The sequence below is a fragment of the Acipenser ruthenus genome, chromosome 4 (assembly GCF_902713425.1).
Source record: "Acipenser ruthenus chromosome 4, fAciRut3.2 maternal haplotype, whole genome shotgun sequence".
NCBI classification, from domain to species: Eukaryota; Metazoa; Chordata; class Actinopteri; order Acipenseriformes; family Acipenseridae; genus Acipenser; species Acipenser ruthenus.
The window spans coordinates 54,160,961-54,173,538 of NC_081192.1; the positions used below are offsets into that span (position 1 = coordinate 54,160,961).

Genomic DNA, 12,578 nt, shown 5'->3' on the forward strand with positions numbered 1-12,578 from the left:
TATGCAGTTTTATCATACCTTGGGTCACATACAAATTGAAACCAACCGAGTTTATCATAAATATAAAATGTTTCCTAGCATCAATATTTTTTTTTCATAATACAGCTATCAGTATTGTGCAAAAGCAGATCACCATCAGAGGTTAAATAATTTTGTTTGCTGTAACCCACCCAGCCCAAATATGTGTATGCTTTTGATTGAAAGAATAAAATAATATATATATATATATATATATATATATATATATATATATATATATATATATATATATATATATATAATTACCTTCTGTTGTGCTATCCAGGCCATAGCATCTTGGAAGCTTGCCGAACTGTCTGCCCATGATCCAGTACTCTTTCTTGGAATGGTATAAGTTTTTCGGATACTATTGAAGGCATAATGTGTGGCACGTAATTGTTCTTTCAACTGAATAGACCTAAAAAGCAGAAAAGACACATTTCACCTCATACTTTTAGGAGGCCTTGGTGGGCAGTTATAAATATATATTTTTAAAAATCGATCAAATAGTGTCAAAATACATCTGTGTACAGATGTCATCCTGTGCATAAGCCTTCATAACGACTGAAAACTGACACAGAATGCATATTCTGCAAGTATTCAAAAAGTACAGGAATTTAAAAGTGCATTTCTGTGACCCATACTCTGTTGTACTGTTATTCTTGATCTGTAAATAAAATAATGGTTTACAGCATTATAGTATCAAAATGTTATGAATAGTACAGTATATTATTATTTATTTATTTATTTATTTCTTAGCAGACGCCCTTGTCCAGGGCGACTTACAGTCGTAAACAAAAATACATTTCAAGAATCACAGTACAAGTATGAATACAATTAAGAGCAAGATAAATACAATGACTTTGGTTCTAGCAAGTACAAGTATGACAAAATACGATTCAGTAACAGTGTCAGTGATAGTTACATGAGGATATAATGAAATACAAATACACACGTTGAATGTGGGTATGGACTGCAGCGTGTGCACAGTTCAACATAGCTTTGAAGCTGTTAGGAATGTTAGTGTTACAGTAATTTCTTTTTATAGGAGGCTGTGTGGTCCAGTGGTTAAAGAAACGGGCTTGTAACCAGGTCCCTGGTTCAAATTCCACCTCAGCCACTGACTCACTGTGTGACCCTGAGCAAGTCACTTAATCTCCTTGTGCTCCGTCTTTCGGGTGAGACGTAATTGTAAGTGACTCTGCAGCAGATGCATAGTTCACACACCCTAGTCTCTGTAAGTTGCCTTGGATAAAGGCGTCTGCTAAATAAACAAATAATAATAAACAGTTTATTTTGTGATTTTGGATGTTTGTGTATTATTATTATTATTATTATTATTATTATTATTATAATAAGGAATAATGTACACCTAGCTGTGCATAGTAAGGGTTTATGGTGACAAAAATCACAAGAGCGTTGGTTTTGGTATATATTATTTGCTATACTACATGGCAACAAAAAAGACAAACTGTAGAACTAGCAGTGTTTATTTTAAACAATTGAAGAATAACTTTTTTGAAAACTACACGTATTATTACTAAGAATCGGAGCAGAAAATTCACTTGGAGTTGTATGACTTCCTCATCATTCAAGAGCCTCTTCTTTCTGAGGGCTGTCAGTCTACACTGTCTAACATCCCACAGAGGGCATGTGGCTCAGGTCATTTCTTACTAAATGTCCTTGTGTTATTCTGCTCTTCCACAAATCTCTGCCTGTCTTCTGTGGACAAATCTGCTGGTCATTGTTGTTTGTTTTGGTATTGATGTTGGTTTGCTGTATTCATGTGGTATAGTTTATTTAAAAAAAATTTGATTAGCAGTTTTATTATCAACCTTATTATACACGGGCAGTCTTATCATGCGCCATCACCGTGTATAATGAGACTGCAATAATGTTTATAGGAAAATGTATAATAATAATAATAATAATAATAATAATAATAATAATAATAATAATAATATCATAGTTGTTGTTGCTAATTAGACACAATGTGATCGTAAGATGCTGTCCAATCTACAGGTTAGTCTATTTCAGATTTGGTCTCTTTAAACTTCTGCTCTGAAACTATTTCTTACTGAAATTAAAATGTCATCCATGAAGATTTATGCCTGAGAAAATGCTGCATTCTGCAGGGTTTTTTTTTTTTTTAAAGTTTTGTCAAAGCCTTCCTTGTGACAAACAGTGGTCATTTTAGGCTGTTAAAGCAACAGGCCTTTACTGTTCTCTCTATGCCCTATTGTACAGCAGTAGTCTTATAAATCTTGTTCGTTCTTTGGTTCCTCCAGCTTTATTGTTGCGCGGTGAATGTTGTTCCCCACAGCAACGGGGCGAAGTGGTCATGTGACTTTCACCACCCTGTAGATCCACCGCGTTCTTTTTTTCTATTATTATGTAGTTAAAACACCTACTTAAGATTTTGCTAATTACAAATTTAGTTTGTATGTCTGATTAAAAGAGACTTTAAGTTTGTTTGGTGCATTTGTACATGCTTTCGACAAACAGTACTCGGTTTAAAAAAAAAAAACTGGCCAATTAATAACTCAAATTAAACAAAGACAAACAATGGTACGGCATAGTAAAAATGTAGTGGATTATAAATTGTTGGCTTTTTGTTTATTAATTATTAAAATGTGAATATTACAGGAAAAGATACCGCTATTTTGTATATCATTTTTCTATTGCTTTGGAGAATTCTCACAATTTCAAAATATCAAAATAGTATTTTGTTTATTTTTATGTAGAAAATCAAATATGATGAAATATCTCCTTGCTCTCTTTAAGGTGGAGATGCACAGCTAGATCATTTTTCATAGCATAGAACAAAAGAGCTGAGCAAAAGTAAAAAAAAATAAAAAATGTTGTGATGAGAAAGCCACCACCGTTTTGTGAAATTATTTTTTCACATCACATATTTAAATAAAATCTTTAGAAATCAAAATGTAATAAACCGCCAAAAATATGGTATGTATGCCGGGTTAGGCTCCGGCTCACCGCGACCCTATAAAGGAGTAAGCGGTTAATGATAATGGGTGGATGGATGAAAATATGATATGTTCATTGAAGGTAACATCTGACTTCAACATTTCTATAAGTTTAAATTTTACAACAAACACGGAAAACTCATTTATTCAAGAAATCCTTTGGACTTCAATATAGAATATGTTTTTCTAAGCGTGCATGTTCTCTGTAGTCCTTTTGTACAATAATGTTTAGTATGGTACTGTAGCTGAGACAATTAGTCAAATAAGTAACACGGGTTGAAAGTGTAAAGAGCAATGAAGTATTTCAGGATTTCTAAAAAGAAGACTATTGTTTACCCGTTCTGCAGTGCTTCTGTAGGCTGACCCATCTGCATCATCTCTATTATACTCATGTCAATTCGTCCTATCAGATCATTTGCCTCTTCAATGCAGTTGTCGGCTTCCTTACTGTACTTTGGGGGCTGTCCAGCATCAATATACCTCTTATCCTAAAATGAAAACATTTAGAAGTTAGAAATGATAAATTAATATTTGTATGTACTGTATATTCATATACATGTTATGTTATGTGATAACTCATGTTTTCAAAATGTATGCTTTAATGGAAATATTTCCTGCACTCCGATTGGCTGAGCTAGAGGGATATAATAGAATGTTTGTAACTGCATCACAAAAACAAATCAAACCATTTCACTCCACCAGTTTTATTTGTAACACAATGTTGTTTAAAGTAAATGTCAAACTTTTTAACAACATGTTAATTGAAGAATGGGTAAGTCAAAACTTCCCAGAAAATAATAGAAGCACCATGGAGATGTCGGACAAACTGAAAAACCTATTTCTACTAGCAGGGTGGTCAAATGTATTTGTAGATTTAAAAACAGAAAAATAATCTAAAAGGATTTTATGAATCCGTTTTATCCCAACTTAAAGTTGGATTTACTGTACACAGTGAACTAACTTTGAGTTTCAATAGTTAAAAACATAAACTGATTATAATAAGATAATATAATAATTCAAACGTGCTGCATTGTTTTGTTAAAATAGCAATGTGTGGACTTAACAATATGAGGCTCTAAAAACACCCCCACTGTAAAACGCCTGTTGATTTACCACATATCAAAATATGATCATTAAATGTATGAGGGCCCCAATGATCCAAACTGCCCCATCAAGTCACTGGAGAAATATATACTGAAATGTCAGAAGAATCCACCAGCTTTCTATCTTTATCCACAAACCGGACTAGATCCAACCAAGGTGAGTGATACAAATATCTGGTATACTTGCAGGCCAGTAGGACAAAAATGTAAAAAGCAGTAACAATGACAAAAAGACGCTGTTTTGTACATTAACTTTGTAGAGATGTTCATAGGCAACGTCATTATAATGGAGGACTGTATTTTGTAGAATGTTCATTTTAGAATGCTTATGTGGAAGGATACGAAAACAAAAAACAGTTAAAATAAATATAATTGTGCTGTAACATTGAAGTATAAAAGCAATAAGACCCTCAACATCGGGCATTACAAGACATTATGGACTGTTTAGATGTAATAGCCCTCCGTGTCGCATCTTATTGCTTATGTGTCACATGTGATAGCATATTGCCATTGTTTGCCATGTCATAAAGCATACATTTTGCCTCCTGAAGAAACGGCTCATCTGTGTTTGTATTTAGTAATCAGGAATCATATAGTCTTCATTAATAAGACATTGCATTCACTACATGAATTATATTTCTGTGTACAGTTTGACACAGTACAAAGCAAACTGGTTCTCTGTTTTTAAAGCCCGGGGTTTAAACTCAAAATTCTATAACATCAACAACATAACTAAGAAAGGGAGAACAGCATATTGCAATACAAATATCAACTTATTTACAGGGTAGTTTTTTTTCTGCAAAACTTATGTCAATATTGATAGCTGACAATATAGTTGGTTGAGTGCAAGAATTTTATAGCTGCAATTATCCAAAAAATAAGAAACATCTGATGGCTGATTTATGTTTTGATATTAAAAGCATATCTTCGTAAAAAATTGTACAATTATGTTTGATGTTAAAAATGTGCAACATGTTTTATGTTTGTATGGATAACCCTTAACCCTATAGCTTTTCGTAATATTTAAATTCAGTGGTTGAAAAGGGGTGTGTTCTCATTCGCACACAGACTCTATCCTGATATAAGCATATTTACTCCAGTCTTTAATTAACTACTTTTTAGTTAATAGTGTTTTGACAATGAACATGCACACGGAACACTAAGTCGTCTTGTGCACAGTATACTCAGATTGGCTAATGATGATAACATGATTTATAAATGTCTAAGTAAAACATGACATTTCAGAAAAAGGGCACATACAGAACAAGCTGTTGATCATTTATTTTTAGAGGGAGCACTGCACTTACCGACTGTATACAAATCTCTGCTCTATTTAGGTTTTCACTGCATAGCCTCATCAGGTCCTGTATTTTGGACTGGCGTTGTAGGAAATCTCCTTGGCTGGAGAAACAAAACAAGACATTCAGTACAGTGTCCACCACTTACACCGTACAGGGTTATTTCAGGCAGCTGTTTATATCGGACAAATCGTTTTCTGTTCCCATTGATTTCAATGTTTAATAACTGGGGCAGCAGTGTGGAGTAGTGGTTAGGGCTCTGGACTCTTGAGCGGAGGGTCGTGGGTTCAATCCCAGGTTGGGGACATTGCTGCTGTACCCTTGAGCAAGGTACTTTACCTAGATTGTTCCAGTAATAACCCAACTGTATAAATGGGTAATTGTATGTAGAAATAATGTGTAAAAAAATAATGTAATTGTATGTAAAAATAATGTGATATCTTGTAACAATTGTAAGTCGCCCTGGATAAGGGCTTCTGCTAAGAAATAAATAATAATAATAATAATAATATACCGGGTTTTGCCCGCCATATATATTTTCGGCAAACTCAGCTGTTTGGATCTCGTTATGTGTCATTCACATAGACTTAAATAACAAACACACTGCTTATTACTGTAGTACTCGCTCTTACTAATCCACCAATCACCTGTTTGCACCTCATTATCTTGCCATTCACATAGATTTCAATAAAAAAGGCACGTTACTGTAGTAAAAAAGCTTGACAGATCAATCAATCAGCTGTTTGCACCTTGTTACTGAGTGATTACCTCTGTACTGTACCTTAGCTATTTAATCTCTGTATGCAGTGTCATGTTTATTTACAGTTTGAAAAAATAGTACTGAGTGCAACAGCAAGCAAACATGGCTGGAAAGAGAAAAGCGATGTGCATCAGCACGAAAATTCAGTGTAAATAAAATGTCTCTGTTAGATGCTGTGCGCTTGCTAAAGCATGCTTGGAACTCTGTCAGTCAGCAAACAATGCAACGTTGCTTCAAAAAGCTTGGGAATGGACCTGATTATGGACTGGGGAAAGGGACTGGAGTACTCTGCAAATAATGTGTGTTTGTAAACTGTGTTATTCTTGTTCAGATCTGTTAGCGTTGTCTGTGTGTTTTGGTGCTTGTGTGAGTGAGAGGAGAGGAATGAAAGCCATTGTTCACTAAAAGCTAAAAACATAATAAAGACAGCTGTTTCCTACGGCTTTGAACCGCAACTGTTGTCTGTCTCATTATATCCTGGAAACCCCGCAGCTCAGCACTACAATATGTACATAAATCCTGTTCACCTGCGGGGAGTATCAACTTCAACCTGGGTTTCGGTCTCCTGCCTGTCATCCACACGGCAGACAGCTACTCTGACACAAGCGTTAATACCCTGTATCTTTCTAAACAAGGGATTTAGGGGAGCTCCCTAATAAAAGCTGAATCTCAAAACAATAATAATGATAATAATAATAATAATAATAATAATAATAATAATAATAATAATAATAATAATAATAAAGTACAGTAATTGTTACAGCTTTGTATAATGGTATTTAAAACAGGATTCATTTAACTGCCTTTTTACATATCCACCCTTACTCTGGTCCCACCGCATTTGGATACGTGACGGATTGGTGTACTTTATTACATTCATAGGTTTTAATACATCTTTTTTTATTAGTGTAATGAGTGTCTTAAAGATGTTTAACTGCATACACGCTTGTGTGTTTTGATTACTGTACTGGTGATTGGGGGACATTTTGAACGTCAGGTTATTATGTGGGTGTTTATACCTTAATGCCAGTGAATCACGTTAACACAAACATGCCCGTTCTAAGCAGTGGTGACTGTATCACAGTGTGAGATTCAGTTTTTACAAAAATATTTGTCATGATATTTGAATGCTATGGGAGAAATGCTGACTACCTATTGTTTTTGGCACAGAATCTCAGCTCAACAATAATTCTCAGGACACTTTATAAGGTTCAAATAAATAACCAAAAATAAATAAGTAGGACATACTAAATTAGCTGCAAATATTGTATACAGCTTTACCCATTGGTAAGCTGTTTACATACCGGAAAAATATGTTGCCAGGTTATGATCAATTGATATGCAACATATTATCCTGGAAAATTATAAATGATGTGCATTCTATTCCTAAAAAGGACCTTTTTAATTTTACATTTTAAATTTTACATTTTCTTTGGTCTTTTTTTTTTTTTTACATGTTTTTAGTCATTTATACCTCTAAACAAAATGTAATTAAACGGAGAGCATGTAACAAGTTGCGTGCTTTCTTTATTCGTGTTTAACGTAGTTTAATAAATACAGGTCATGACAAAAGAATCCAAACGCACATTTTGTACAGCAGATCAACTAGCAGAGAAACTGACTTCAGATTGCACTTCCTGATTAGAACATAAAACATATTTAAATAAATGCAATAACTATTATTATTATTATTATTATACTGTTTTGAAATACAACCAAATACTGTATGTAATAATCGCATTGTGAAAAACTTGTAATCCACTCATTGATTTAATCTGCACACACAAGGCTACATATTTACGTGTAAAAATAAATATTTAACTAACCATTTGCATGTCTGATAGTTTTTTTTCACTGCTGATATATTACCTACATTTTTTTTTTTTTTAAATACAGACCTTGCAGTGAATTGTTGACCACCCTTGTACAACTCCCTTCCCGTTGATTCCACTGAATATTCGTGCTGATAGTCATTGCCTCTGCTGGGTCCCTCGCTCCTTTGGGAGAAAGAGTAAGGAACCTATTTAGCAATGTTCGCAAACCCCTAAGGCAATCGCAAAACACTTTTGCGGACAGTTAGCGCACCAGAATCAGGCGCACGTGTGGGCAAACAGACTTTGCCCACCTATGTGATTTAGCAACCGTGTTTTAGTGCCAACCCGGTAAGTCAACGTTAGCGCTGGACATGTGCTGAACTTTAGGGGAATGGTCCTCATTTACATACAAATGTAGCGGTTTAGCAAACCATCAACAGTGATAGCGTTTGCAATCCAATTGACATGTGAAAACCAGGTCTAAACTGTGTACAAATGACATGGTTGACTATAAATACTGCTGATACTACCAGGGAAGCAGGCAACGAAAAGACAGAAAGAAAAAGAGAAATAAAAGAAATATGGAGTGTGCAGTGGATTTCTGCGTGGCCAGACAAAGAGAGGAGGAGGAGGAGACATTGCCAAATATTTAGAAGTCATCTGTCTTTTCTGAGCCTGTCTGACACACAATGTATGCACCAATTTTGCCTCAACAGACAAACAATCATTGACATCTGCCAACTGCTTCAGGCTGACCTGGAAGGAGACATGCAGAGAGCACACTGTTTGCAAGAAAATTCATCCATTCCTGTCTCTCATGAGCTGCAACAAAATACAAAGCAGGATTTTCTTGGGAGGTATGGGTTTCCTGGTGTTCTTGTTGTGTTTTACATAACATAGCTCTTCATAATGGATGAGATGTTTAACTTACAGAGGACAGATTACAGGGTTTGAGGGAAGCAGATGCTGAACTTGAAGCCCCAGTGGTGGAGGTTGAAAATGCTGCAAGTGCCAGGTAGGTCAGACAAAGCCTTACAGATTAATTTTTATTTTATTTTGTAGCCTTGCCTGAGGGGCTTGGTCATCCTCCTCACTTGGGCTGCTGGACATTTTTAATTTCTTTGCGCTTTTGTCTCCTTCCTTTTTTTTTGGTTTAAAAATGTCCTTTGTTTGCTATCGCAGATGAACAGGTGCTCTTAAAGAGAATGTTGAATCCTTATTGGTTGTAACCTTACTTCCCCCACTGTGCTTTGATTGGCTGGGCACATGATTCACTATTTAACGTGTGTTAGCCCACGCATGAGACCCGACTTCTAAATCACTTTGTCGTGCACTGCTGCGGCGGTTTGCTAATACTGTCATTTTTGCATGAGCAGAAACGGTTGCGCACATATTTGCTAAATAGGTACCCAAGTTATTATTATTATTATTATTATTATTTGTTTATTTAGCAGACGCCTTTATCCAAGGCGACTTACAGAGACTAGGGTGTGTGAACTATGCATCAGCTGCAGAGTCACTTACAACTACGTCTCACCCGAAAGACGGAGCACAAGGAGGTTAAGTGACTTGCTCAGGGTCACACAATGAGTCAGTGGCTGAGGTTGGATTTGAAAAGGGGACCTCCTGGTTACAAGCCCTTTTATTTATCCACAGGACCGCACAGCCTCCTATTATATCAGGCCTGGAATTAATTCTTCTTCCCATTGAATTGAGCCTGGTCTTGGAGCCATATGCATTAATTTTGACTTCCTCATACAAGTTATATAGGCGAAAAGTCAATGAAAATGAACCAACACAGCAAATGGCAGGTTGAATGAGTACAGTGACTGGCGACTTTAGAAACTGTCTTTTGCCGTATAAATAAGCGAACCCATGTCCGTAACTAGCTATGAGGACACCTAGGTGGTGTCTTAGGTTGTTTTTTTGCATCATAAATGCTGATGCTCATGTAAAGATTCTGGTAAAGTAGTAAAGACTCCTTAATGTTCTTTGTTGGTTTGTCGTGTAACAAAGATTTGGAGGTTGAATAGCAAATACCAAGTAGTCATATAAATACTGCCAGTTACTGCTTGAAACCCAAGTTTGATCTCGGTAGAATGTCAGCTCTGGTTATGGCCCTGGCCACACCTTGTATTTTTAAATGTATTTAAATACAGTTGGGGGTTGGGTTTCCTGCTATCTCTCATCTTGTTTGCCGTGAATAAACCCACAGTCTGTCTGTCTGCTAACGGTTTGAGCTTAGAACAATGACGCTATGTTACCATTAAACTTTTTTTAATGGGCTAAAACTCATGCATATGAAAAAAAAGCACGACAATTGTGACTAAACAGGTGAAATACGGTTCATTTATGCGATTGATTTTTTTCCGTTTCATAGAGGTTGATACAAATGTATCCTGTACGATAAATGGTCATATTCTGAAGATTATATATATTATATATATTAGTAAACTAATTAATTAAAATGCATGAAAATAAACTTTGAACATGACAACTAATTCTCTCAAATTAGTTTTTGCATATCAACGTGCAAACAAGCCTGGGGTCACTGGCTCGGTTTTTATAGAGTAATGAAACTAAATAGCTAATTGCCTTTTATTTTAACAAATTCTGAACCTGAACCATCAAAAGCAATAAAAAAACGCTTTTACAAAAACACTAGACCAACTTCTACATTCATTAAATCCGTTCCTGCAACCTACAATTGTTCTACTTTGTGATTTCTTTGTGCATTTCTGTAATTATAACTGACATTATACCTCTAAACAAAATGTAATTAAACGGAGAGCATGTAACAAGTTGCCTGCTTTCTTTGTTCGTGTTTAATGTAGTTTAATAAAAACAGGTCATGACAAAAGAATCCAAACACACATTTTGTACAGCAGATCAACTAACAGAGAAACTGACTTCAGATTGCACTTCCTGATTAGAACATAAAACATATTGAAATAAATGCAATTATTATTATTATTATTATTATTATTATTATTATTATTATTATTTAAATAAATGCAACAGCTATTACTTTTATTATACTGTTTTGAAATACAACCAAATACTGTATGTAATAATCGCATTGTGAAAGACTTGTAATCCACTCATCGATTCAATCTGCACACACAAGGTTACGGCTACATATTTACGTGTAAAAAATAAATATTTAACTACCCATTTTCCTTTCTCCAAACTTAAGGCCAATAAAACATAGCCATTTATAGTTCTTGGATCATCATATCAAACTACTGACAGTACTAGAATTTGTACTAAGAAAGCCTAATAAGTTAGCAGGCTCTAGCCACTCTGGTGCTCAAAAGTACGTGCGCAACAAGTGATGCAGTAGAAAGTTGACCTAAATAATTATGCCTGTCTGATAAACAGTTTTTTTATCTACAGTTTTATTACCGGTGTTGTGTAAAATTCTGCATCCCCTGCTCATTGTACTATATGCAATCGAGCGTTTTTTTTATTAGTAAAAAACACTGTACCGTAATAATGCAAATATAGATTAACCCTAACCCTTAACATTACAAATATAGACTAACCTTCACCTTTAACATAACAAATATAGACTAACCCTCACCATTAACCTAACCTTAACATTAGAAAAAAGTGTTAACTTCGCGATTCCAACAAAACAAACCGTGGCAAAAGTGCGGAAGACGAATCGCCAGACCACCTGATTGCATGTAGTACAATAAGCAGGGATTGCAGAATTGTATGGGATACAGAGTATTACACAAGACCGGTACTGCAGTTTAGTCCTAGCTATTGTAAAACATATAGAAATAAATACATTAAAAAAAATACGTCTTCTTTTAAAAGGTATGTTAAAAAATACAGACCTTACGGCGACTTGTGGACCACCCTTGTAAAACTCCCTTCCCGTTGAATAGTCCATTGAATACTCCTGCTGATGTCCATTGCCTCTGATGGGTCCCTCGCTCCTTTGGGAGAAAGTGTACGTGTTTATGTCAGGCCTTGAATTAGTTCTTCTTCCCATTAAATTGAGCTTGGTCTCAGAGCCATATGCATTCATTTTGACCTCCCCATACAACAGAAAAAAACTCTACGAAAATGAACCAACACAGCAAATGGCACCTTCACTGTCTTAATGCTCACAGCGACTGGCAACTTTAGAAACAACCTTTGGCAGTATAAATAAGCCACACCTTGTATTTTTAAACGCCCAGTCGGTTTTGCACAACTAATTTGGGGGTTGAGTTTCCTCCTATCTGTCATCTTGTTTGCCGTGAGTAAACGCAGTTTCTGTTCTAATTGTATGAGCTCAGAACAATACTACTATGTTTTTTTTACGCGCTAAAACTAATGCTTATGGAAAAAGCACGACCATTGTGATGGAAACAGGTGAAATTCGGTTAATTTATGCAAACGATTTTTTTTTTCGTTCGATAGGGGTGGATACAAATGTATCCTGTACAATAAATGATGCGGACAAATGCATAAAAAATCAACCCAGAGTGCTGCACATCAGAGTACAAATACGTTTAAAAAGTAAAAAAAAACAAAAAAAAAAAAACATGAAAAGCACTAACATGTTACTACTATAAGTACTAATGACTGTTGAAACGCCAGACTAA

At 35.3% G+C, this 12,578-nt stretch overlaps 1 protein-coding gene across 4 annotated transcripts in view; it reads right to left on the reverse strand.

Annotated features, from left to right (window-relative positions):
• LOC117400270 (desmoplakin-like) overlaps positions 1–12,132 on the reverse strand; it is a 33,479-nt gene extending 21,347 nt beyond the window's left edge. For 2 of the 4 annotated variants that reach the window (XM_059022552.1, XM_059022551.1), the window contains exons 1-5: positions 11,823–12,131; positions 8,062–8,160; positions 5,413–5,506; positions 3,339–3,490; positions 286–436 (exon numbers count right to left, since the gene is read on the reverse strand). In XM_059022552.1, coding sequence (XP_058878535.1) covers positions 286–436; positions 3,339–3,490; positions 5,413–5,506; positions 8,062–8,160; positions 11,823–12,016 — 690 coding nt within the window. In that variant the 5' untranslated portion in view covers positions 12,017–12,131. Of the gene's footprint in view, positions 1–285; positions 437–3,338; positions 3,491–5,412; positions 5,507–8,061; positions 8,161–11,822 lie in introns of all 4 variants that reach the window. The other 2 variants (XM_059022549.1, XM_059022550.1) reach the window with 2 other exon arrangements.
• Positions 12,133–12,578: the final 446 nt, after the last annotated feature.